Source organism: Dicentrarchus labrax, unplaced genomic scaffold (assembly GCF_905237075.1).
Source record: "Dicentrarchus labrax unplaced genomic scaffold, dlabrax2021, whole genome shotgun sequence".
Taxonomy (NCBI): Eukaryota; Metazoa; Chordata; class Actinopteri; family Moronidae; genus Dicentrarchus; species Dicentrarchus labrax.
The window spans coordinates 27,828,472-27,855,513 of NW_026136715.1; the positions used below are offsets into that span (position 1 = coordinate 27,828,472).

The 27,042-nt window shown below is 39.7% G+C and overlaps 1 protein-coding gene across 4 annotated transcripts in view; it reads right to left on the reverse strand.

The window, feature by feature from the left end:
- atp2b3b (ATPase plasma membrane Ca2+ transporting 3b) overlaps positions 1 to 27,042 on the reverse strand; it is a 55,368-nt gene that overhangs the window by 26,493 nt on the left and 1,833 nt on the right. For all 4 annotated transcript variants that reach the window (XM_051425184.1, XM_051425187.1, XM_051425185.1 and 1 more), the window contains exons 2-15: positions 22,737 to 23,573; positions 14,718 to 14,915; positions 11,637 to 11,891; positions 10,117 to 10,242; positions 8,232 to 8,357; positions 5,849 to 5,890; positions 5,566 to 5,730; positions 5,057 to 5,128; positions 4,755 to 4,897; positions 3,732 to 3,864; positions 3,319 to 3,428; positions 2,961 to 3,095; positions 1,477 to 1,583; positions 1,276 to 1,351 (exon numbers count right to left, since the gene is read on the reverse strand). In XM_051425184.1, the coding sequence (XP_051281144.1) occupies positions 1,276 to 1,351; positions 1,477 to 1,583; positions 2,961 to 3,095; positions 3,319 to 3,428; positions 3,732 to 3,864; positions 4,755 to 4,897; positions 5,057 to 5,128; positions 5,566 to 5,730; positions 5,849 to 5,890; positions 8,232 to 8,357; positions 10,117 to 10,242; positions 11,637 to 11,891; positions 14,718 to 14,915; positions 22,737 to 22,986 (1,938 nt within the window). In that variant the 5' untranslated portion in view covers positions 22,987 to 23,573. The remainder of the gene's footprint in view (positions 1 to 1,275; positions 1,352 to 1,476; positions 1,584 to 2,960; positions 3,096 to 3,318; positions 3,429 to 3,731; positions 3,865 to 4,754; positions 4,898 to 5,056; positions 5,129 to 5,565; positions 5,731 to 5,848; positions 5,891 to 8,231; positions 8,358 to 10,116; positions 10,243 to 11,636; positions 11,892 to 14,717; positions 14,916 to 22,736; positions 23,574 to 27,042) is intronic.

Sequence of the window (27,042 nt, forward strand, 5' to 3'; positions counted from 1 at the left end):
AAAGTGCTTTGATTTAACATACCAGTCTCTCTGAGTTGAATCTTCCAATAATGGGAAATTTATATTATTATAAATGATCTAGATAATTAAATTACAGCTGATGAGGAATTAACAAATTAAGTTTCTTATTGAGCTTCATCCATCCTTGCTCACTTCATCTCAGCCTTTGTATGTAAAAAAAAGTTACGAACTTCTTTGTAAAATACAAAAATGTGAAAATATCGTTATCTTATTGGTTTTGACTATGAGAAGCAGGAAATTATTGGTTGTTGTTTTGGCTGAAAAAAAATCTATATTGTGCATCCCTACCCCAAACCCTTTCTTTTTCTCATGTGGACCCTAACTCATTCATGGTTCCTTCCCATTTTCCTGCCGCCAGACAACACTGTCCATCTCCAAACTCCTCCATCCATCCATCCACGACCACTAATTCTGCTCCCATCCCTTCATCCCTCGACCCCCAAGCCTTACTCTTCATCCCTAATTATTCATCCCTCAACCCTCTCCCCATCCCTTCATCCTACAACCATTCTAATTCCATATCCTCACTGGTGTGGTCTTTGTTGGTGAATTTGTCCTTGAGAAGTCCTTGAAATGTACCATTACAAAAGAGTGCTCTCTGAGAGAGCTGTAGGGAAAAGACCCCCAGCCTGCTGCAGACAGACAGAGGGAAGACAATATGATGGAAAGAAGAGGTGGCATGAAGCTGCCACAGTGCAAACTCAACAACTGAGCTGGAATAAAGTAGTGTAAGGAGGCAAGTTATTTGTCTCAGGGCACAAGCTGTGTGTTCATCATGCAGTCAGCCTGTCAGTCAGGGAAAAATGCTTGCTCAGCCCGCATAGGCTAATCTAGTGTGTGTGGAACAAATACATGTGTGTTGCTGCTAAATATTTCACTTACAACAAGACTGATCTGAAAGCAGTTTTATGTATAACAGACTTGGAATGTATATAAGCCTGCCAATACTGATGCCAAGTTTTTCACATTCTGTTCAGTAATGTTTATGGTGTTTAGTGTGACTGCAACTGTTGTTGCTTGTCTATAATGTGTGAAAGACACTTTTTCTGGAGGATTTGTAGGAATTGGTAGTCTCATGACAATATTGTGAGTGAGTGATTTTTGGTGGCTTGTAATGCCTGTTTTGATAGGACAGGTGAAGATTGACAGGAAAAGGAGGAGAGAGGGGACGACATGCAGCAAAGGGTTGCAGGTTGGAATCGAACCCGGGCCGCTGTGGTGAGGACTTATGCATATCAGAGCTTTAAGTCTCACCTGTTTGACCATCTCATCCCTGTCACGTGGGCGGAAGCTGCGTGGTTCTCCGTTGGCATCTAGGATGTAGGAACACCTGGAGGAAGAAAATAGTGAGAGATACATCTTTTGTCTGTCTCTTGCATCCAGACCTTTACCCCCCTAAACTATTTTTGCCTCCATTCATTTACATGACCTCCCACGTCCTCCTCCGTCACTCACTTCTTCAGCATGATCTCAGAGGCTCCTTTGCAGTAGAGGCGGAAGGAACCGTCAGGCAGCTTGATCACTGTACTCATGGATTTACGCACTGAGTTGAACGTATACACCTGAGAAAGAGAGAGAGGGAAGGACAGATGTATGATTCAGGAGAGTAAAACAAGGGGCAGACAGACATATCCCTGACTAGAAACCCAGCTCTGAGAGTTAACACCTGCATCAGTGTCATAAACAATGATGTTGGCTGGCCATCCTCGCAGGATGTAAAATCATTGTAAAGCAATTGATTGAATGATGAACTGATTTGCATTCTAATGGATCTGTACTTCATTAGCATGGCTGTACACCAGTGATTCCCAACCACCCCAGGGGGTACGTCTACAGTTGCCATGGGGTACGTTGATTTACTGAATTTTTTCTGCACATATAAAAACCAGGGTACATTGCATCTCTTTGGGATCAGCCCTTAAGGCTTTCACATATGGTTTGCACTTTACCTGGTGAGCAACCAAGGCACCCCAAGTGTGCAAAAACATTTCCCTTAAAATAACTGATAAATGGTCAAAATAGCCAACAAAAGTCAGTTAAAAAATATATAGATGATTGATGAAAATTGATAAATGGTTGAAATAGACAAGAGGACTGTATAAATAGTTGAAAAGGTTATCTAAAAATTGATAAATGGTTGACACATCTAGCTTAAATATAAATATTATATATATATATATATATATATATATATATATATATATATATATATATATATTGTAATAATATCCCCCCATATGGTCAATAGCGTTTATTAACATCCAGTTTAACATCAATTCAAATGAACACCATGGCTGGTGGCGTTGATGAAGGTCTGACAGGACAGTGGGAGTATGTCTGAACAAAAGGTTGAGAAGCACTGCTGTAAAGTTGTTCCTTTCTTATAGATTTTTGAGCATGAAACTCTGTGAAGAATTTGTTCCTGTACAATTACAGGGAAGTTGTGCTGATACGGTTGGTCCCTCCCTTCAAAAAATTTTTAAAAAATAAACCCAGTTTTTGTGGTTCTTTATAAAAAAAAAAAAACAAAAATTAATAAAAAAAAAAATTTTTAAAAAAAAAAAATAAAAAATAAAAAAAAAAAAAAAATTTTTAATTTTTTTTTTAAAATTTTTTTTTTTTTTTTTTTTTATTCATGTATTCATTCACGTATACTGGGAAATATGAATGAAGTGTGTATATCAAAGAAATATCAATATATTGTTTATATTGTATTGTATTGTAGGTTGTATAAGGGGGACAAATATCAAGCCACCTTACATATGAATATGTATATAAACAAAGAATCATGGGGCAAACAAGATGATGCAAATACAAAAAGATACATAAGTTGAAATAAACTGTGAAAGAACCTTCCGTTAAAGCTGCAGTAGGTAACTTTTATAGCTCTATAAATAAACTATAACTTGTGAAGGTGGATGTGGTGCATGGTTTCCTACCTTGTACAGTCTCTCCTCAGGGATCTGCTCTCTGACAGGGGCGTAGTCCTGCTGTAGGTCCAATACAAATCCCAGCAGGCCACACTCCGTCTTGTTGCCCACCTGCTTAGCCAGACCCCCCTCCACATCAGGCGGCTGATAGGGAGTAAGATTGAAGCAAGTTGGTAGATTAGAGAGGGTCGTGATAAAGTCAGGGAGGAGGACAGAGAGGGAGACAGAACATGAAAAAAGGATGACATTAAAACAAAGGCACGAACATTGACTGACATTAACAAAGGACTATGGAGGGTTAAAGCCAGATAAAACCAGAAAATTACTTTCTGCAAAACAGTGGCATCTCTGTCTGTGTATGACTCACTAAGATCTTGGAGGTGTAGGCACTGTTGATAGCAATAGCATTGACTAATAGATCCAGTGTCCGGGGGTTGATCTGTCCAGGGTCCGGGATCACACGGTGGGGCACGTCACCTGGGCAACAACAGTCTAACTTTAATACACATAAGTTATAATCTCTGTACATTCAGCCTTCATGCAGCCTATCTCCAGACAGATCCAGTGCCAATGGAGAGGGATTCTCTACAATTAATAAAGACTGCACAAACTCAACCTCAACAATTTGGCAACCACTGATCTAATCATAGTAAAATAAAAATTGGGCCACATGATTACCTTATGACCCTTCTTATGCTGCCATTTTTCTTAACAATCTTAGCATTACATTGTGTTTTCATTATGGTGGATCACAGACAGCACAAGTTGTTTTTCACTCACCTATGTAACTCTGCACCACAGTCATGCGATTGGTTGTGAGGGTGCCGGTCTTGTCGGAGCAGATGGCCGTGGCGTTGCCCATGGTCTCGCACGCATCCAGGTGGCGTACAAGGTTGTTGTCCTTCATCATTTTCTACATATGAGATAGCGCCGGAGAACAGAGGGATGTTTAAGGGGGTGGTGTGAATGATAATGGATAGAGGAAGGGCAGAGGAAAGAGGAAGAGCAATTAATTGACAGAAGGAAGGAGAGAAGGAGACGGAGAAAAATCACTAACTTTTCATTTAATAAAAATTCCAGGGCAGATAAAATAGGGTTTATTTAAGATATTTTTGAAGAAAACATTGCAGTGCACATAACTTGTGCAAAGGCTGACATTGACCTTGTGAGAGTAAATAATGGTAATTATTGTAGGCTAAAATGGTGCAACCAGCCACTTACTTAAACAACAAATCACTTTGTGATATACAATATATTTTCATTGAAGACTGAAAATTAAAATTACGAAAATGGATTCATAAACTACTCCATACAGTACTTCCACTGAAATCAGTGAGCACACTTTCAAGATTCTGACACTGAAGAATCTGAATGCCATTTGTTTAGTAACTGATTCCAACAAGATTTCAGTTCTATCACATTTAAGTGCTGCTTTTGACACAATTGACCATATCTTCTTGGGTCCTCTTCTATTAACATTTACATGTGTTGTTTAGGTCTCTTATTAAAAACACTATACTTAGTATACAAAACAACAACATCAACTATCATAATTACGACACCCAAATTTACCTTGCCTTGTCACTAAGCGACTACAGTCCCACAGATTCTCTCTGCAAGATACTGTTTATATTACATAAGTTTGAATTATTTAATTATTACATGCCTCCTTCGCCAGTATTTACTCCTTAACCATTTTCCCAGTGTGGTCTTTGTGCACATTGTTACATTAGTTCATATCCATTACATCCAGCAGCTCCTACATTACTATTTGCTAAATATTGTGGGTCAGTGTGGGTCTACCTTGACAGAGTAAGCCAGAGAGATGGTGACAGCGAGCGGTAAGCCCTCTGGGACAGCCACTACCAACACAGTGACTCCAATGATGAAGAACTTGACAAAGTACTGGACGTAGACCGGAGTACACTCTGGCAACCATGTGTGACCTGCAACAACAAACCATACTACATATTAAGACCCAACAACTAGTCCACTTTAAAGAGTGAGTCATACTCAGCAGAGTGGTAAACAAGTGATAGGGGTGCATTCTGAGATAGTATGTGTGTTTGTTGGGTAGCTATACACACACACACACACACACAGACCTTCAACGACAAACGTGTTGATGACAAAATACAGCACCAGGATGATGACGGTGATGGCCGACATCACCAAACCTGTGGGGAAATTCAAAGAAGGGAATATTTACCAGTGTGTCACTTTGTTCAGTCTGTTCTGACTTTTTCAGTATTTTTTTATTTCAGGTCTCAAGCACGCAGTGCTTCATCATTTACTTCACTCCTTTACCTGTGCAATCACATTTTACCAAAGTTTGTAGCACTTGATCATTTCATGAAGCACATCATCTTTTACACGTCTGTCTGTGTAGTAATAAAACAAATAATTCTAACTATGACTATTGGTACCTTACGGCAAAGTTTCACACAACTCCCACAATGCATTTCTTGTATTCATAAAGAACTTATGCTTATGCTATACATCATTGCTACAAAAACTCTGTGGGACCGAACTACCGAACCAACTAATTTTTAGTGTAGAAAGTTCCTAAACGACAGCTGAAAAAGTGTGCCCAATAGATATGACAGTTCTTTACCTGCTTTGCCAATTTGAACAGCCAGTTTGGTGAGCTTGCCCTGCAACACGCTCTTCTCTTTCTTTGGAACATTGGTCTTCTTCTTCTCTCGGTCCTCTACCTCCCCTCCCTCTGCACTCTTCAGCGGTTGCATCTCCATGGCAACACCCCCACCCTGCTTCTTGGCTGAAACACACACACAAAATACACTCTCTTTAGCAATGCACCTGCAGATGAAGTAAGCGCATCGGACATCCAAACCAAGCTTTACACATACACACATGCACATGTCATGAGCTTTTACCTTTGTTCTGATTGTTCTCCACAGCTGCATCAGGCTGTTTTCCTGAGAGAAAGGGAGGGTGGGTTAGACAGAGGTACATATAAAGATAAGGGAACATAAATATATTCATAGTAATTCATATTTTTTTTATTTTTGATTGTACAACAGCCAAAGACACACTTTCAGAAACAGAAAACGACAAAGAACAATACTAAAGGGAAGAGTAATAAAGGTACACACATCTTCAGACACTGGGTCAAGAGACTGAGAGACATTTTTATATGTATAAGTCCATCATAGGGCACTGTCACTTTCACTGCACCGTGTACTGGGGTCCATTCATTGGCTGAGGAAAGGAGCGGGGCAGGGCAGACAACTTTATGCTCACATACCATTGGTGACTGTGCTGTAACTGGCATCTGTAGAGATGAGCAACTGAGTACTGTCCTCTGTTTGGGGAATGTGTGAGGAAGGAAGGTTTTGGGGGCACATGAGAGGATTTGGCAAAAAGGGAAAACAAAAGAGAGCAAATAGGGAAGAATAAAAAATGTGTTTGTACGCACGGCTATACTAGCAGAATATTTGTAGATATAGAATGAATGAAAAAAAAAATGAATATAACCTCAATCTCAAAATGAGAGACAGATCAAAGTGAACAGCCCCATAGCAAACCCACATTGCATAAGGAAAAACTAACAAGTTATGGCATATGTAGAAGTCTTATGAATAATGTATTAGCTCCAGTAAATGACTGTCTGAATGATCCAGCCCACAGAGGCTGCTCGGAGTGCAATACATCCTAGTGCACAACTAACACTTTGGATACAGAATGAGGACAACAGGCGATAAGAGTATTTTTTCATAAAGTAAGCATCATCAACTAATTTGTTGCTGTCCATTTTTCTGCATCACAGGATGCTGCAGATGTTTTCTCCTTTTCAAGATGACAACAATGCTACACAATTCCCATGCAGAAGTGAGAACTGCAGTGGTAGAGGCATGGATGAGTGCACTGGTAATGATATCAACCTTAAGTGCTTCTGAAAGTATGTGTAGCCTCTGTTGTTGTATGGAGCTCTGCTCTGACTGCAGGGCCCTTCCAAAACAAATTTGAGCATAGACTAATGCTTCATGCGTTGACCAACCAACACTCTTCCCTGAAACTCTCCAGCTCCCTCGCTCTCCCTTGCTTTTTCAATAATTGATTCAATCTGCAGCCTCTCTCTCTCAGATTAAGGGGGGAAGGAGAAACAGGGGAGAGCAAAGGGAAAGATAGGAAAGTAAAAGAGGGCACAGGCATGGGGTAAACAAGACACGAAGTGAGAGAAAAAGAGAGAGATGGGAAACAGGGAGTGGAGAGAGGGATGGAGAGGATGTGGGCTAAATTATCAATGAGGTTAAACTGGTGTGTTTCCTGTTGAAGCTCTTATCTGAAATCAGTTAGACACCCAACTAACTACACAATAGAAGCAAGGCAAGAAAGAGACACAAAACTACTACTATGAGTCGTTTGTAGTTTGTAGCCTCTTTGTGATCATTCTGTGTCTCTTCATGGTCACAATGATTCTCTTTATGGACATTTTGTGTCTCTTTGTGATTGTTTTGCATCTCTATGTGGTCATTTTCATCAATTTATGGTCATATTGCCTCTCTTTATACTAAATTTCCATCTTTCTGGATTCATTTTGCGTCTCTTTGTACTCATTTTTTAATGTATGTAGATTCATCATCGTCTCTTCGTGGTCCATACATGCATGTCTTTGTAGCGTTTTTTTTTTATCTCTCTATAATGATTGTCACTTTGTAGTTGTTTTGTGTCTCTTTGTGGTCGTTTTGTGTCTCTTTGTGGTCCTTTAGTGTCTGTTAGTGGTCATTTTGATTTCTTTGTAGTTGTTTTGTGTCAGTGGTCGTTTTGTGTCACTTTCACATCTATTTGAGCTTGCTACGTGTCTTTTTCTGGTCACTTTGTATCTCTTTGTGGTAGTTTGGCATCTCTTTGCAGTAACTTGATTGACATTCCAACAAGAAATATAAATGGTCACTTCAAGCAGCAGCTGTACCCCTGAACCCATGGGAGCCTGGGCCTGTGCCCAGTAGGCAGGGTCAGTAATCCATCCGTGTGTGAGTACATGTTTATTGACTTGAGGGCAGTTTGAAGTATTCATCCATGGAGAGTGATGGATGAGAGAGACTGTCGTCTTTCCTGGGTTTTGTCAGAATCTTTACTTCCTTTACTTTGCACATTTCAATAACAAAACTATCTGCTTTTGTGCATCACTAAATATTCTGTTCATCTTACTATAATGGCAAAATCTTATATCTAAATATTTCTCTTATTCCAGTCCAAAACACCATTCTCCTGTAACTTTAGTGACTTTCCACTACTTTCCTCTCTTTCACTTACCTTTCTTCTCCTTCCCATCTTCCTCAATCTCTCCAGCACCCAACAAGGTGAAGATGATGCCCGTCTGCGAGTTGACACCTACAGCTGTCACCAGCATCCTGCCCGAGCCCTCCATCACATGGGTACCTTAACGTCCAAACAGATTTAGATTAAATCGAGAGACCAGTGGTGCTTGCAAAGCGGTCACAGATATGAAACAACAACTTGTGATCTTGCAAATGTTTGTAAGGTTCTTTCTCAATGTGAAAAAAGACATTTACACTGAATCCTTTGAAAGATGCTAAAATGCTTCGTACAGCTGAGGGTAACTAAGAAAGAAAGAAATAACTGTCCCCTAAAGTTCGGCCTAGCCAATAATTAAACGATTAAAACATTTAAGAAAGCATACATTTTAACACTGTTCATGATTTAATTACAGTGTTTCTATGATTGACTGATTGATTGAAGTGTCCCGCACCAAATGGTGGAACAACCACGACAATGTTGACATATTCAAGATTTCAAAAGGTCCACTTTACATAACATAATTTTTTTTTATGAAGGATACAAAGCACTCTGTCTTAACCAGCATGCCTTTTCTATAAATCTCACTATTTGACATTACCATGTGCATTTATACACATGGGCAGCATTTATATGAACTATTATGGCATTAAAAAGGTTGTCTTATGTGCAAATATTTGCAAGGAAGGAGCATCATTGAGAGACATATATCATATAACACCTGAGAGTAATGTAGTTTGTGTAGCATTAAATACTGCTACTTTATCCACCCCTTGTACATACAGGACAACATTTTGCCTAAAAGGCTACAACTGATTTGAACCAAGAACTGTCTGACAGAGCCCCAACAAAACTTTTACATTTTCAGCTTAACAAAAGTAGTATTTATTCCACTCCAAATTGTATTTTATTTTATTGCATTGTCAGGTGTTTCTGTTATTTTTCTACTCAACCTAACTCAGAAAGTTGCTCCAGGATTTAAGCAGATAGCCTATATGATGTTTCAAGAATAATTAGACTGGATTTATTCTGTTCACAAAATGTGTGCCACGATAAGAGGGTTGCAGCAATATACCATGGTAAGAAAACTGACGGTTATCCTACCAAGAACATTTGCTTATCTACAGTATTGAACATGCTAGTGTTGAAAACATTTTTTAATTCTATCCTATTACTTTGTATTAGCATAAAAAAAAAAATAGGACATAAGGTTTTGGGAAATTATAATAAAGCTTTTGTTCAACCAAAGAGACCCTTCTGTCTCATTCCTTTAAGGGACATTGTAACTGGGGCTGTGAAATGGCAAGAATCTGATGATATGATACGTATCACGATACATGGGTTACAATTCAATACATTGCTATATATTGCGATACTGTAAGCAAGGAAAACTAGAAACAAAGAAAACTGGAAAAAAAAATTGAGACATATATACACAGACATTAGATATTTAGATCTTTGCCTTAAAAGTTCCCATTCTGTTGTATTGTGTATGCCAGTTTTTAATTTCCCCCAGTAGTTTATAAAAGACAACCATTGTTGTCCCGCTTATCTTTTGCAGGGTCGCGGGGGTGAGAGGCAGGGTATACCCTGGATAGGTAACCAGTCAATCACGAACACAATCAGACAAACATTCACGCTCACATTCACCCATTAGACAATTCTGAGTCACCAGTTAACCTAACCTGCATGTCTTTGGACTGTGGGAGGAAGTACTTGGAGAAAAACAACACAGGCAAAGGGAAAACATGCACACTACCCACAGAAAGGCCCCAGCCAGCCAGGCCACCGCTCGAACCCAGATATTTGTGACAGTGATGGTGTGCAGATAACCACTGCTTCACCATGCCGCCAGAGCAAAGACCAAAATGTGAAAACAAACCTGAGAGCAGCATGGGGTCCTTATCCACAGACTTGCGTACGTGGTCAGACTCTCCTGTGAGAGAGCTCTCATCTATCTTCAGGTCGTTGGCTTGGACCAAGATACCATCAGCTGGCAGCAGGTCCCCTGAACACAGACGTGCACAGATCAGTGTTTGCTTCACCCTGCAGTTTCTGTCTTTTTCTGGTTAGGGACATGTCAATGCATGGGGGCCTAACAGGGACATTTATCTATCAGTATCTCTTTTGGACATATTAAGTAATCCATGCTACTACATGTTACAGAAACAAGCAGTACAGGTATAACAGTCAACACTGTGGGGAAAGGGCTTATGAGGCTTATCAAAGTGCTTGCTTGCTAAGAGCTAGATGAGAGGATCGATACCACTGTTATGTCTGTGCACTTAATGTTAAGTTATGTACAGCCAGGAGGTGATTAGCGTAGCTTAGCATAAAGACTGGAAGCAGGGGAAAACAGCTAGCCTGGCTCTGTTCAAAGGTTAAAAAAATGTACCTATCAACACCTATAAATTTGATTAATTAAGACATATCTTGTCCATTCAATACATACTTAACTCACTGTAAAACCACAATTTGTCATTTTTAATCTGTTTGTGCACAGATTAAAAATAGTTTATTGGTAAAATGTAGAGGTTTTAGTAAGCTGATTTTGTTACCTTTGGACAGAGTAAGCCAAGCTGTTTCCCTCTGCTTCCAGTCATTATGCTAAGATAATCGTCTGCTGGCTCTAGCTTAATATTTAGCAAGAGTGGTATTGACCTTCTGATCTATCTCCCAGCAACAAAGCAAATAAGCCTATTTCCCAAAATGTCAAACAATTTATTTTAGGACATGTAGCAAGTATGCAAGTTTGGCGAATTACAATTTTGTATGGTATTACAGTTTGAAAAAGAGTTGACTTAATTTTAAAACTTATTTTTTTCCTACACATATAGGCTAACCCCAGTTTTACCATTTTTACTTAAGGGTGAGTAATCGAATGAATGTCCAACCATAGACTGTAAAATTAAGCCGTTAAGCTCAGTGGGGTCCTCTCTGGCCATCGCCATTCGGCAGTCTTGGCTAAACCAAAAATGGCAGGCTTTATGGAGATTGACTCACTTATGGAGCCAGCCTCAAGTGGCCATGTAAGAAACTGCAATCTTTGTTACTACCGTGTTGGCTTCATTTGCCAGACACAGAGGCTGAGGCTTGTTAAAAACACTCTCAGTTCACTTTAAGAAATGTAATTTATGTTGGCAGAGTTTCTGTTGGAGACATTTGTTAAAATATTTATACAAACATATTCCTCATGATTATCATTTGCAGTTAGTTAGTAGTTTCAACTGTATAGATTTGCTTTCTCTTGAGTATTCCACTGCTTGTCAGAAAAACTCAGATCAGTTTTGCTTCTCATAGCTTGTTATGGGCATTAAACAGGGTGTACAATTAATCATTCAATTTGAAAAAAGAGAGAGTTACTGTTTTTTTTATACAGTAAGCATGTGAGGGTCTCTTTACCATATTTGACCTGGGCCATGTCCCCCACCACCATGTCAGCTACAGGGATCTGGATGACGTTTCCTTTCCGCACAACCGTGAACTTCTGTTCTTGCTCAATCCGACTCTGTAGACCGCGGAATTGCTTCTCTTTGGACCAGTCATTAAAAGCCGTAACCAAGACGACACACACGACAGACAGCAGGATGGCTGCGCCTTCAATCCAGCCGGTGTCACCCTCCTCTTCATCCTCTCCCCCCGACACGTCCCCACATGCTGAAGAAAGGGGAATGGAGGGGTGGTTGGTTAGATATTTTCTTAGCCTATCATGTTAACATGCTATTATGACCAAATAACCAAATAGCATTTAACATGCCTAGGGTTAGGGTTCACTGCAGGGTTTTTGCAGGTTAAATGACTTTTTAAGACCACTATGAAAGCAATTTAAAACCTATTTTATGTGTATACTGCCAAAAAAGGGTACGAAGTATATGAAGGAAAATTGGTATTGATTCAATGTATGTTTAATTTTGTTGTTACAGCTTGATCAATACAAATGTTTCCCAGAAACACATTTAAAAGCGAGAGTGAAAAATTTTACCTGTCAAAATAATATTTATGACATTTTAAGCCCTAAAATTCAAATTATTAGATTTTAGACTTAGACCCCACGGACACCCTGCAATATCTTTCTCTTAAGTTATTGAATGTAACATGAAAAGCAAAATGAAAGAGGGAGGATGTGCGATTCAGATCAGTAAATAAATGGGTCACCCACCAGCAAAACGTACAGATGACAGATATCAAAACTCCTGATACTTTTGGTGAGCCACAGTAAGACAATTAGGTATGAAGCAAACAATATATTGAGGTTTAAAACTGCAGTGGCTGTGGCCTTTGGCTAAAGAAAGTGTTTGTTATCATTTATTAACATTTACAAATTAAAAATAAAGTTAATGACTACAAATGCTTATATTCCACCATTCTACTTACAGAAAATAATGTGAGGATAGTTTGTGTGCTATTGTTATCTAGGTTGCACTTTGAGGTTTCAGACCTAACCACAGTGTCCTCCATCCTTTTGTTTTGCCCACTTCCTGTATACCTGTGGTAAACAGACCTAGAAAGCTAATGGCAACATTAATCCCTTTTGCTTTTTGTCTCTTCAGCGTTTGTCTGTTATAGGGGTATGCTTTCATTTTGTGCAATTTTCATGTTTGAACCATGAAAACAACAGAGATGATTAGCTTTTCTGATTTACCCAAACAAGAGAATTAACAGAAACAAAACTATAAAAAAAATCGATTAACACCATCTGCAGAATCTAAGATAAGAATCACACTTATTGTTCAAAGCAGACTATTTGTATACATGTCTTGAAGCTGCAGTAGGTAGGTTTACAAAAATAATTTTTGTCATTTTGGCATTTGGAAAAATTCACTGGGCCTGAATGAAAACAACCAATCAGAGGTGAGAAAGATAATTGATTTTTGAGTCTCATTTCCAGGGTGTCAAATACAGAACTTGGGAATGAGACTCAACAAGCTTCCAACCCAAACGATCTTTCTATCTTTCTTGGCTCTGATTGGTTGTTTTCATTCAGACCCGGTGGATTCTTACAAATACCATTAGGAGCACTAGGAGGAGGCGGAGGAACCTGATTTTTTCACAGTTTATCCGTCTCATGTACTACTGTCAGGATACAGTTTCAGTGAATATAAGAAAAGGGTATTTTTATAAAGGTTAGCTACTGCAGCTTTAATGCATGTCTGGAGGGGATCTTTTTAAGTACTTTGATTCTTAAATTTAATTTGACAATCAATATTTTTTTAATCGTGTAAGCCAGATACTGGCATTTGAATGGGAATTCAGCATGAGACTGCATTGTCTGCCACAATGAATCACAAGCTTTGAAAAAACCTGGTTCTTCTCTCTCTTGGCTCTCTGCATTGAGGTGTGCTAAAGAAAGACTTCAAAGGGAGATTGCAGATATTTTGAAATGTAACTCCCTCAACCTTCTTCCCACTGCACTTTCCTCACTTTACTTACCCATGAATCTTTCTCTAAAGCGAGACTATCAAACTTTTAAAAAATGCAATAACACATTCCCCCTCTGACAAATGAAAAGTTGAATTCATAAGTAATGAAAGCAGCAGAAGTGTTGCTCAATTCAATACACTCAGGGACTGCTGCTACAGTATTACTTGGTCTGTTGCTTAACCTAGCTTATGGTGTTAGCCAATATTGGCAAAGTTTAGATAACTGACATTACTAAATAGCTGACTCTTTACTTGTGCTACTGTCACGCTACGGTGAAGCATTTACCATTCACCCAATATTGCCAAATCAAAAGTTAATGAGCAGTAAAATCCATTTTTTAATTAAATACACAGGGGTTTTGTATGGATTTTTTAGTGCCAATACAAATTGAATCTCAATTTATTAGCTGAAATATTCAAACTGAATATTGTATGCAAAATTTGAGATTGAATCTTGTGGTTTCAAATTTTAATTTAATTCATATTGCTCGTATTGAATGTGAGTTTTTCTATTCTAGTCCCCCAGATGAGTGCCTCTAAGTTGAAACTGAATTCGAAAATTGTATTTGAAAACGGAATTCCAAACTGAAATAAAATTTTAATTATGAAATACAATTTCAAATTTTGCATACAATATTGAGTTTAAATTTAGATTCACTTTGTGTTGGCACTAAAATAACTTCATTGTTTTGTTGCTACTTGGTCTGGTATGACCACAAACACTAACCTTAGCAGAACTGATAGACATTGCTGTGTAACTAACATCACTGGGTCAGTTTGCTGATTTTATGACCCTTGAGTGTGAAAGGTCCTTCTTGTAAATGGTAGTTTGACTAAATGATCTTAACTCAAGGCCCAATTACTAGCTTTTTAGCAGTATCTTACGGTCATGAAGAGCCAAAACTGTTTTTCAACCCCTAAATTGACCCTACCTTCCTCCATCCTTCCAAAATGGTAAATAGGAAATGGTCCTGTACTTGTATAGCGCCTTTCTAGTCTTCTGACCACTCAAAGCACACTTACACTACGAAACCAATCTCCCCCCTTCTGCCCCTGTCCTTACATTCACTTTCCTTTCCAGGGGGCTGGTAGAAAGAGAGGCCGAGGGAGATGATGGCAGCGGCCTCCAAGATGATGAGTGTGACGTCCTGTAAGGCCTCCCACACAAGCTCCAGGAAAGTCTTGGCCTTCTTCGGGGGGATGAAGTTTTGGCCGAATGTTTGGCCCCGACGCTCGATGTCTACTGGGTCCCCACTGAGACCTGAGAAAAGGAGACGGAGGAAGAGACAGAGAGAGAAAGAGGTTAAAATAAGAAGGGTTGAGATGTTAGCAAATATGGCTACGTATTGGCAATAGGGATGGGACAATATACAACATTATCGTGTATTGCCATAAAAAAGATTCATAGTGAATTTCTTCCATTTTTCTCCCAGTAAACAAGGGGACATGGGGGAGCCTGCATCTTTTCAGTCATTCCAAAATCCTACGCCTATCACCCATTGTATTATCCCCCCCAAAAAAAGTTCAACTGAATGTGAGGAAACAGTATAGATTCCTAACTAAAGAACTGTCTACAGAGTGTCTTTGAGAATCGGCAAAATATCGGATACAGGATACAAAAACAAAGGATACAAAAAAAAGGTGAATGTGTTCCATTTTTCTTCAAAAATATACTTAGCAGAGGACATATTTGTGATGCTAAAATCTTCTCTTTTCTAAGGTTACATTGTTCCGTGTCTTATAGAAGATGTAAAAAGCATCAGGTCACATTACTTTAATATTGTAATACTTGGATTAGATTACTGACAAAATTTTTTAACAGGTAATTAGAAATTGTATCATAGCATTTTTTTAAAGTATCCTTCCCAACCCTGGCATATCGACATTTTCTTACACCCCTATCTGCAATTGTCTTTCTGTAAAAAAATGAATATCACAAAGAAAAATTCAAATGCCATCTGCACACACAGTGGCACATTCACCCTGCAAATCACTGCTTCATGCTGCTTTACTTAAACAGATTTATTTCATTTAAGTGAGAATTCTGTAAATCAGTAGTGTTCCAGGTTCACTTTATTTCTTTTTTTGTTTTTTACTTTTTATTTGTGCCATACAATTCATACATTCCATCAGTTAGTAAATAGTCATCTTAGCATTTTCTTATATAGCTCTATATGTAAATTCAAAAACCAACAACAGACCACAGAAATAACAAACAAACCAAAAAAAAAAACATACATAGCAATGTTTTAATTTTTTTTTATATGGCTAGTATCCATGCTGACCATACTGTATATCCATAAAAAACTTTTTTTTTGCTGTATTTTTCTGTCACCTTTCCATAATAAATAACTCTTTCACCTTTTGTTGGCATTGTTTTATGTTTGGTGGCAACCCAGGTTCACTTTCATTCATAAAAGTGTAGATTAAGTTCCATATAGCACTCTTTAGCAGGTAGTAGTTTATCACCAGGACACATGCAGACAGTAGACTCTGCAATTACACCCGGGGGGGTGTAATTGCAGAGTCTACTGTCTGCATGTGTCCCCTCCCGCCGCCAAAAAGGCCAAAACCTCCTAGACAATTTTCCCCTATCCAGTAAATACTTTAAAACCCATAAAACGCAGTGAAATACAACAAATTGTGGCTGCCAACTCCAAGTTTACTTTCCTCCCTCCAAACTCTCTCTCATCTCCGGCCTCAACGCAATCAACATCTCCATCCTCATCTTCCTCTTCCCTTCAACCTCAGCCCCAAGTGATTCTGTTTCCATGGTGACCAGGATATCAGGTCCAGGACTTCCTGTCTCTAACAGGTTTCTGCCCAGCAACAGGTGATGTCATTTCTCCAGCGTGCTGGGTTTGGAGCACAGCTTGTTTTTTTTGATTGGCTGTTGGGGAGGGGGGAACAGCAATTTGTATGCTGTGGTTGGCCAAAATCTGTGACTGTCTTTGCCTTGGTTTGCCTGTGTGTGTGTGTGTGTGAGTGACATCCTGGTCCAATGTGATTGCTGCAGGGAGTCATGTAGCTCCCGGCGTTGCTCAAGAGTTGTGTAGCAATACAACACTCAACAGGGTTCAGGCCAAGGCAAGGCAGAGAGAGACAGGGAGAGAGAGGAAACAGGTGACCTTATGCTGAGTAATCGTAGCGAGCTGCATCCTCCTTCCATTAGTCCATCCCTCCCTCTCTCCCCCTTCTCACCCATCCCTCCGTTCTCCCCTTCTTCCTCCACATCCTCTTCCACAGCCTCTCTCGTTGGCTCTCTCCTCTATTCCTCCCTCTCTCAATCTCCCCTTGATGTGTCCTTGACAATGCGGCAAGCTGTTCTAGCTTTCCTTCCTCACCCCTCACCCCCCCTCCCCCACACACACGCACACACACACACACACACACACACACCTTTTCTTTCACTCCCTCTTTCTCTTTCTCATTGTTTCACCTCCTCGTCCTTTCTGTCTTTTCAATGTGGGCATAATGGTCTCATACTGCAGTGCTGGGGTATCCATATTTGTGTGTGTCGGTGTCGGTGTGTGTGTGTGTGTGTTGTGTGTGTGTGTGTGTGAGAGAGAGAGAGAGAGAGAGAGAGAGAGAGACAGAGACAGAGATCTGTATTGGTTTAACCCCCACTCTCTGTATATTACATTACAGATGATGCTCAGCATCAACTGCATCATAATGTATAAGTGTGTGGTACGTCCACCACTGTGTGTGTCATACATACATCTATTTGTGTACTACTGTTGCAAAATATGCATTTATTTTAGCCCGGGTATTTCTCCACTGTATATATTTCCCATCTATCTATCTGATCTGCCAATTCATGTTCCTCCTCTGTGATATTGTAATCATAATAAGCAGAGGCAGCAGTCTTTGTTGTACTGTCAAATGCCTCAGATCTGGATCAGAAAATATCTCGAGCTGTGAGTTTGGAATGATCAATCACAAGTTTGAGCAGTCAGATTATGGTGTAATGACATTAGATGAAGGACGTGCACGAGGTCTTGCTAAAGTTGCCCAAGCAACAGCCCATTTGCCCTCTTTGGAGTAGCCCATAATTGCTAAAGTTAGACCAAATTAAATCACCATATCATCACAAAGTTTATTACTTTTTTGTACTGTAGGTTCAGATCCCAGTGTAGAATTATTTCTGACTCAAACAACGTCAAATCAAACAATTCCAATAACTCAGAGCATTCAGTCCAAATGTAAAAATTTATTGAAAGAAAATGGTTGTAATCAGTTCCAAAATTCAAAACAAATTTTGGCATTTCACCTTTCCAACAAATATTGTCACTGCAATCAAAAAAACATTTGCTCCCCGCTTACCACACACACTGGGAGCCACACACCTGTATCAAAGGTGCAATCTAACAACAACCCTGTGGCTCTACCTATCCACAGCCCTACACAATGCAATGAACTCATAACATGTAAATTAACACAATAAACGTCATGCAACATTTTTTATATTATGCTATGACCTAAATCAATCTCAACTAGCAAGCTAACTGGCTAACATTTAGGTAGCAGCATAGATACCTCATTGGCAGCTGCTGTAATGTCACCGCTGTACGTCTGCATGGTCGCCATATTGCGAAGTTAGTAGTTATCAATACTGAGAGATTCAGACTGCACTGTAACTCCTCTTAATTCTGAACTGATTTTCTTGACATTTGGTTTGTTATAAACGTGAGAAATTTAAAATGATGCTTGTTACTTCAATGAATGAATACAGTCAATTCAGCCGGACAGGTCTAATCAGCTCAATGCCAAAAAATGAACCTTCTGAAAAGCCACAACATCTACTGGGACATGCAGGCTGCAATCTATGAAGAGGCAACAGCAATGCAAATTATTTACAATTTTAGCTTTTGTTTCTCAGAAAATGTAAATTTGTAGCTCTATTATATTTGGTTGCTTGTTTTTATGAAATGTAAACAATAATTCAACACAGGTGAATTATTTTCCCTACACATTTTTTCTTGGCAGTTTCTTATTAGTAATTTGTAGCCTACAATGTGTTGATACTTTATGCACCAGCTCATACAGTTAGTATACATGAATTCATTGTTTTTATTTTGGCCAAAGTGATTACCAGTGGTTGGTCTGTTTAATATTTTGTCTGTTTGTACATTCAAAAATGCTGCACATTCCTGCAGCATTTGGTGACCGCGCAAATTGATTGTCATCCAACATGCTCACAGGAATTTATATACCTTGAAACTCACATCAGTACTGAGCTAGGTAAATTAGCTTTTAGCTTTTTGCAGCAAGTAAGTGGGACAAATAAGAAGAGGTATTGAAATTGGTAGGAAAAGGTAAGTGTCAGTGATGTGGATGATGTGGTTGTTTTTATCTACAGAGGGAGTGGATCCTCTTCTATGAAGTCTGCCATGTTGAACCTCCACGTTTCTACAGTAGCCCAGAACGGACAAACCAAACACTGAATCCAGATAGGGCCTTTCGCATTTTTTGACTAACAAATTAAGTGACTAATCGCTTGAGACGATTAACCAGTCTGTTTGCAAAACAAATCAGTTCTTTGTTAATGTAAACTGAATTTCTTTGGGTTTTAAATATAAACTTAAATTTGCCAGAAAATCAACCAGTATAAAGAGACATTCTTTCACCATTTTATGACACAAAATATGGCTATTTATTGTTTGTATCTGACCATTTTCTACAGTGCTCAGTCAATTTCTCTGAATACACTAACCCTGATGATTGTTGTGAAGCATCCCATGGTCTCTCATTGGTTTTACCATTAATATTATCCCTTTTTTCAGGTTATAGCAACAGCCCCTTTAAAACGTATGTGCAGTTCGGATCACTGGATCTCTACAAGGTGGGAAGTATCTTCATCTTTGGTTGGTTTGTCACACATGATGTTCCCAGGTGTAATTTGTGAAAGTCAGCACAGGGCGAAAGAAGCCCGTCCAAGAGTGTGGAGAGCGGCGTTTGTGTGTGTTGTTTGCCAACTGTGCTTTGTAGGGACAACTGCAGATACATGACTCTTTCAGAGTGTCTGTGTACTGAGTTTGTTGGGACCCACTGCACTGATTCCTGACCAGCTCACAGTATCAAATTAGCAACACTCAACACAGACTTACTGTAACTCAACACCCACCAACTCTCTCACTTTTTCTCCATCTCTTTCTCTCTCTCTCTCTCTCTCTTACACACACACTCACACACACACACACACACACACACACACACACACACACACACATCTCATAGACTTTGCTTACACTTGAACACACACCCTTCTTCCTCCATTCACTGCTCTCTGTTCCTCGCCAGTCATCTTTCTCTCTCTTGCTGACTTTCCCAGCCAACGTCCCTCTGCTGTTGTGTTGCTAGGTTACAAACTAGTTTAAGGAGTGGGCGTAGTGTGGTACCACACCCCAGAACATACAAGCGCGCACACACATACACACACACACACACATGAAAGACACCAAAACCCAAACTCTACCCTCAGTAGTAATTACAAATCTTTGATTGGCATAATTCTAAGTTTTAAGTGTGTGTGTGTGTGTGTGTGTGTGTGTGTGTGTGTGTGTGTGTGTGTGTGTGTGTGTGTGTGTGTGTGTGTGTGTGTGTGTGTGTGTGTGTGTGTGTGTGTGTGTGTATGTGTGTGTGTGTGTGTGTTTAAGTTTGCAAGTGAAATTCAATTAGATTTATGGCATCAGTGCAGAAACAATCAGTCGATCAATCAGTTCACAAATAATGAGGCATTTGCTGTTTTTCCATTATAGATGTATCTATTGATTATTTTTCACAATTAATTGTCTATAAATTGGTGATAGAATGTCTCTTTATATTGGTCATATTATCTGGCTAATTTAAATTAAATAAATATTTTAAAAAAATAAAACCTAACTCTAATTTGCAGACGGATCGGTTAATTGACTAATCGTTTCAGCTCTAGTTATTAATCTTTATTTGTCATTAAAATGACTAAATGATTTAAAGCTGAAACAATTAGTTAGTTAATTGATTAGTCAAAAAATGCAAAAGGTCCTATCTAGAGCCAGTGTTTGCTTTGTCAGTTCTGGGCTACTGTAGAAACATGGCGGCCTCCATAGAAGAGGACCCGCTCCCTCTGTAGATATAAACAACTCATTATAAGGTAACCAAAACACAATGATTCCTAAATTCAGGTGATTATACACTACTGAAAACATACCTATGGATATTATATTCCATTTCTGACAATAGATCCTCCTAAATGTTACACACTGGACCTTTAAATAATAGTCATATTCTTCAACGATGAGGATAATCGTTCAGTTCTATGACACTGTGTCTGCAATAATTACAGATGTGCTATTAGAGATTCCAATCAATCTTTGTACACTTTTACTCCATTCATCCATCTATTGATTCACTCTATCCGCTTTCCATCATTCATCCACCATAATCCCGTCATCATGTTCCCTGTTCTCCAACTCCACCAACAACTGCCTTTTGTTACAGCCAGGATTACACTAAAATGTTTCTGTTTGATGGAAGTGCTTTCACTTTCCCCTGCATCATTCTCTCTGTGACATAAAAATTGTTGCATTTTTTTAATTAAGTCTACTTCACTCAATAATGCATTGCAGTGAAATAAAATGCGAGTTGTTTTGGTGAGTTATTGAGATTAAAACATTTAGTCAGCGTGTTAGTGTTAATTTGAGGTGGTTATAGAATGACTGGTGACCATGCGTAATCTGTTTCATTTGAGCCAAACTATGATGTAGAAATCAGACAGATGATCAGGAAATAGCTCGCAGGAACAGCACTCATGCAGTGGTGTTTGTGTGCGACTCCACCCAAGAGTATGATATCATGGATCCTTCCACTCCTTCATTCATCTCATTTAAGAGTACCAGTTCATCTCCCTGCTAACCACATCTACATGTAAAGCTAGAAAAATGTCTATTGTTTATTTTGTCACAAATCACACTCTTTAAAGGAACATTTTCATCATTTGGACGACACTTTGCGCAGGAAATCTGCATCTACACAAACAATACATTGAGGAGAGTGAACGTGACACAGAATGGGTCATTCCGAACAGGAGAAGGACTCCGACAGTGGGGGACTCAGTGAGGGGCTGGGGGAAAAAAAAAAGGGCACCAGCACAGAGAAAGTTGTGATGCATTTATGGTGAAACAGCTCAGTCAGGATTAGCACCCTAGAGAGCACTTACCACAGGGGAATCTAAGAAGGCACTTTTTGAGTGTTTTTTCGAACATGGGGTCGACCCCCTGAGTCCACGAGTGGATAAGACAAAACCAGCTTGTACCTAAAAGAGGGGCTTCTTCTGTCGCATGGATGCTGTTTGGGTATGTAAAGTCTGACAGACAAGAAAACAGTACTACTACACACTAATGCAACTACAGTTGAAAAGTGTTTTCTATTTACCTTTTTACATTTTACACATTGATATTTTATATTTCGCTAAAATTTGGTTGTAATCATTAAAAATAAGAGTAAGTACTGGGACTGTGTATTGGCAAGAATCTGACCATAGGATATGTATCACGATTCAATAGTGGTTCAATATATTGCATTATATTGCTATACTCTAAACAAGCCGATGTATTGCCATTTTTAGCCCTTAGTTTACCTTTACAACACTGCTATGTAGTGGTTGGGGTTTAAACACAAAAATAAATACAAAATGTCGCAATATAATATATTCAGATATTTTCTTTTATCCCTAGTAGATACATTTTATATGTATATGAGTATATGATTCAAAATGTAATAACAGCCTTTTCATGTGGTAATTTTATCTAAACTATATAAACTATTCATTAAATTTACAGAAAATGTGCTATTGCGATATATATTGTTACCTGGATATGAAATGACATCACATCTCTATATCCATTCATCCTCAACAAATCCATCCACCCAGCAATCCAGCATCTATTCACCCATTCATGTATCCACTCATCCACCCAACCATTCCTTCATCCATTTATAGAACTATGTTTTCACCCATTCATTCATGTGCTCGTCCATTATTCATCCATCCATCCACTTTTTCACCAATTCAACCATTCGTCCTTCCATGACTGCTCACCATCAGTAGTGCTGGACTGTAGTCTCTGGCAGAGCCCCTCTGTGTCTCCGTAGCTGTCTTGGATCTTCTGCAGGGCGTCGGTCCCTCGGAGCTCCATCAGCTCCCTGAGCTCATTCACTGTGACCCCGAAGTCTCCCCCTGCTTGGCTGCCATCTGCCCTTCCTCCTCCTCCGCCCCCACCTCGAGTCCCTTTGGGATAAAACTCCACCGCGCTATTTGCCATTTCACCCATTGTGGCTGTTGTTGACATGTCAGTAAGGTTTCTTTTTTCTGTTTTGGTCCTCCGTTCTCTCCGTAGTCTGTCCTCAACTCAGTTCCCCTTCCGCTTGGTTGGTGGAGGGTTGCTCATGTGCTCAACAATCAGATTCTCGGTTCTGTCTTGATTTCGTACTTAAAAATGTGCGTTTATATTGACACACCTAAACCCTTTTTAATTTTATTAAAGGGAAATGAAGGGGTGTTGGTTGTTAATTTTATTCCTCCTCACTTTCTTGGCCTAGCCTCCCACTGCTCCTTTAATTCTCCATAACAGGAGGAGGAGGAGGAGGGTGAGGGGGATCAAGGACAGCGAGCAGGGCCACTTCAGAAGCGTGATGTCTGAATGAATCCAGCTTTCTTGTACTGCGTCTCCGCTGCAACTCTGCTCTTTCCTCGTTTCTGTCCCCCTCCCTCCAGGGTCACGGCCAGTCCATGGACGGGCAGGCTGAAGGACTTACAGACAGTGATGAAGGGATGATGGATGGATGGAGAGAGGGGCGAGCAGGGCAAAGGCGGCTGATAAATCAGAGACAGGAAGTAGATCCAGTTCAGAGGTAGCTACTGCTGCACCACCAGGACCTAAGAGAGAGCAAGGAAGAGATAAAACATTACCACTCCGTTCTATTGATCTAACTCAACGATCATTACATCAAATCATTTCTGAGGAAGAGTTGAGGCGTGCTGAGACTGGATGCAGTTGTGAAACTTTTTAATGCAGTGGCTAAAAATCTACCATTAATACATACATACAGTTTTATTCTAAATGAATATACAAGAATGACTTAAAGCATAGCTCAGCTTAACTTTATAACACTGCTATATAGCAGTTGGGGGTTCAAACACAACAATCAATATAGCGTTTTTGAGAATTGATACAATATCACAAAATAAAACATCGCAATACAATATTTTCTTACACCCAGAAACGCATTTGATTATGTACAAACTTCAGATCATTATTGGTATAATCATATCCTCGTAAACCACTGCCATTTGTTTCACTTCATGCAATATTTAAATCTGCATTTATTGATTTTTTGGCCACTTGGGGGAAAAACAACAACAAAAAAAAATGCAATATTTAAACATTAACATGGCTAACATGTTAGCAAACGGTGGCTTATTTACACATTTAGCAGCAACATTAGCATTAATTTGGAGTTCATTTGGAGCAGTTTTTTGGCCATGTGACAAAAGACCAATATTCAGTCCACCTGCTTTTTGGTGCTAGGTAGGTCGACTTGTTTGCACTTTTTGAGCTGTTGCTACAGCGCTTGCACAAATTAAAGATGCTAAAATGCTCCGAAGAGGTCAGAGGAGCTGCAGAGTTGGTGATAACTCTCTGCTGGTGACTACAAGGGACACCTCTCACATTATACTTCATTTTCTTCCTTTGTTAAAATAACAGAACAAAACAAAACACTGATTATAGCAGCTTTAAATATTCTCAAAAAAGTCAACAGGCTTGAAATATTAAATATATCTTCTAGAATGTTGCTTATGCTTTCATCCACTAATAATTAAGCACAATGGTTTCTGTAAGAAAAAAACACATGACAAAGCTATGACATTTGTCCTCTGATATTGACAGTACTGGACAGAGTGTATTAGCAAGAATCTGACAATTACAGAGGTTATATTCAGTTTACTGTGATATATTGCAATACTGTAAGAAATATATATTAGTAGGAGCAGTAAATTGGTGGCTCTAGTGCAGTGGTTCTCTACTTTTCCTTTTTGTCAAGTATTCCAAAATTGATAGACATCTAGCTGTGGACCTATATTTGATAAGATGTAGTCTCAGAGTTATTCCTGTCTAGACTGTAGATTAGCAGATTAACAGTGAGTGTGAAACCTATGAACAGAACAGTGATTCCTATACATTCTCTCAATGGGCTAACTTTTAGTCAATGAAATAACATTGAAATTAAAATATTTCCCATTTTTCTGGGGGTGCCCTGGAACACTCTCAAGGACCCCAAGTTAAGAACCACTGCTCCAGTGATTATGGACAGTGTGAGTCAAAACAAAGTAAAGTGCGTGTATGGTAATGAAGTAACATGTGTTTGGACAGCAATGGAGCTCAATGGCACATTTCATTGCTGTTTTTTTGGTCTTTTCACAGGAGTTGTTGATATTAAGAAAAATAATCACCTGCCTCTTCTTTTAGGTCACCCCCTAATGTTACATTAAACCAGCTACTACCAGTGCATCCACTTTGACACAAACCCCGCCATTCCTGGATGTGTCCACATACATGCCTTCCAGGTGCGATTAATTCATGTTCAATTTGCTCCGTCTGATAAAAAAGCTTGTGAGACCTGAAAGAGGGAAATTTCCTGAAGTGAGCTGCTCTTGTTGAATCCACTGAAAAACAATTTCCTAATCACTGAATTAACATTTCAACCCATCTCTGGAACTGATTTAATTAAAATAAATCTGACACCGATAGCGCTCAGTACCGCCGAGCAGAACAGCAACTTGCTTCCCTTCAGCGACGCTGACTGCGGAGAGGCTCCATCCCACATGAGCAATTAGCGCTGCCTGTAACTAAATATTCTCAGCATCACACATGACACAACATATTCTGATTTCCCTATCAGGCTATTTTACATAAGGACGAGCATAAAAAAACAGAAGTGAAGCTCATCATTAATTCCTTCTCTCCTCCCTCCTCTCCACTCTTCGCTCTCCCTCAGCTCCCTCTGCCTCTTGCATCTTCTCCCTCCCTCCCCTCCTCTCTCCCCTGCCATGCCTCAATCCTGACTGAGAATGTTAGTTTATGACTGAGTCACCCTGCTCTGCCTTTGAAGCTTCCTCCCGCTCTCCATCTTTTCTTATTTGCCTGCTCTCCCATCTATCTATCTGTCTATTTGGCTTTACTATCTGTTTTTTTCCTGGCACGCCTTGTCTTGTGGTGTCTCATCGCTTGTTATTATTTTACCTTTCCTCTCCTGACTCCCTCATTTTGTCGCTCTCCCTGTCTATCTGCTTCCTGCTACTGCAATCATTTATTTACTCAGCCAGTCGCGCATTTTCTTCCTAGCCCGGTCTCTTACTCACTGATTCTGTCTGATTTTATAACGCTCCAGAAAGAAAAACCTCTTCTGTTCAGCCTCCCAACTACTGCAACTAACTGTGAGCGCATCTTTCTGTTTTAGCCGGAGCTTTGATGTGTACAGTGTACATGTGTACGTGTGTGCCCGCATTACATAAATTGAATTTATTAAAAGAACACTTTGTTACTCAATTTGTTACGCCTTCCTAACTCTTACATGCACACAGATACAGTCCACTTTACAGCTCACCAATGTACAGTAAACGAACAAAGCCACTGACGCCCAGAGACATTACTTATATGATCTGTGCCACGACACACACACGCACACGTCGTACACCACAGCGCTTTCAAAATGAAAGTGAGAGAGGGGTGGGGTGGTGGGGGCTGTCCTGGCTGAAAATGTGTTTGAACATGAAAAGAGTCAGATAAAAGGTCACCACAATCCTCAGCGGCCTGCCCATTCATCCTGCACACTGGCCCTGCTTCTCCAGCAGCCCTCGGAGGTTCGAAGCAATTTGATTGTTTTTTTTGTTTTGATTTTTATTTCAAGAGAAAGTGGTCACTCTTTTCCCCTCGGGTGTTTCTTCTTTATCGCGGCAGCAAGAAGGTTGAGATGTGTACAGAACGGGGAAGACACAGGAGAGAAGGTCCTCACGGGATTTGATTCTAGGCCAGCAGGGCCTTGTATGCTTTGTGTGCGCGTGTGTGTGTGTGTGTGTATGTGTGTGTGTGTGTGTGTGTGGTGGATGGGGCAACCCAGGCTACATACACTTACACTGGAGCACACGTGACTAAACACGTATGTGTGCACTCATGTCTATGCTTCCTGTGCTCACAATTGTCATCCCAGGTGACTGCGTGTCAGTATTTGGTGTCCCCCACAGGACAGTCTGCGGTCCACCTACACCTGCAGTCCTACTTTCCGACAGGCATCTGAAGGGTCACCTCTGGCGGGGCCCTTGTATCTGGGCTGCTGCCTGCCGTCGC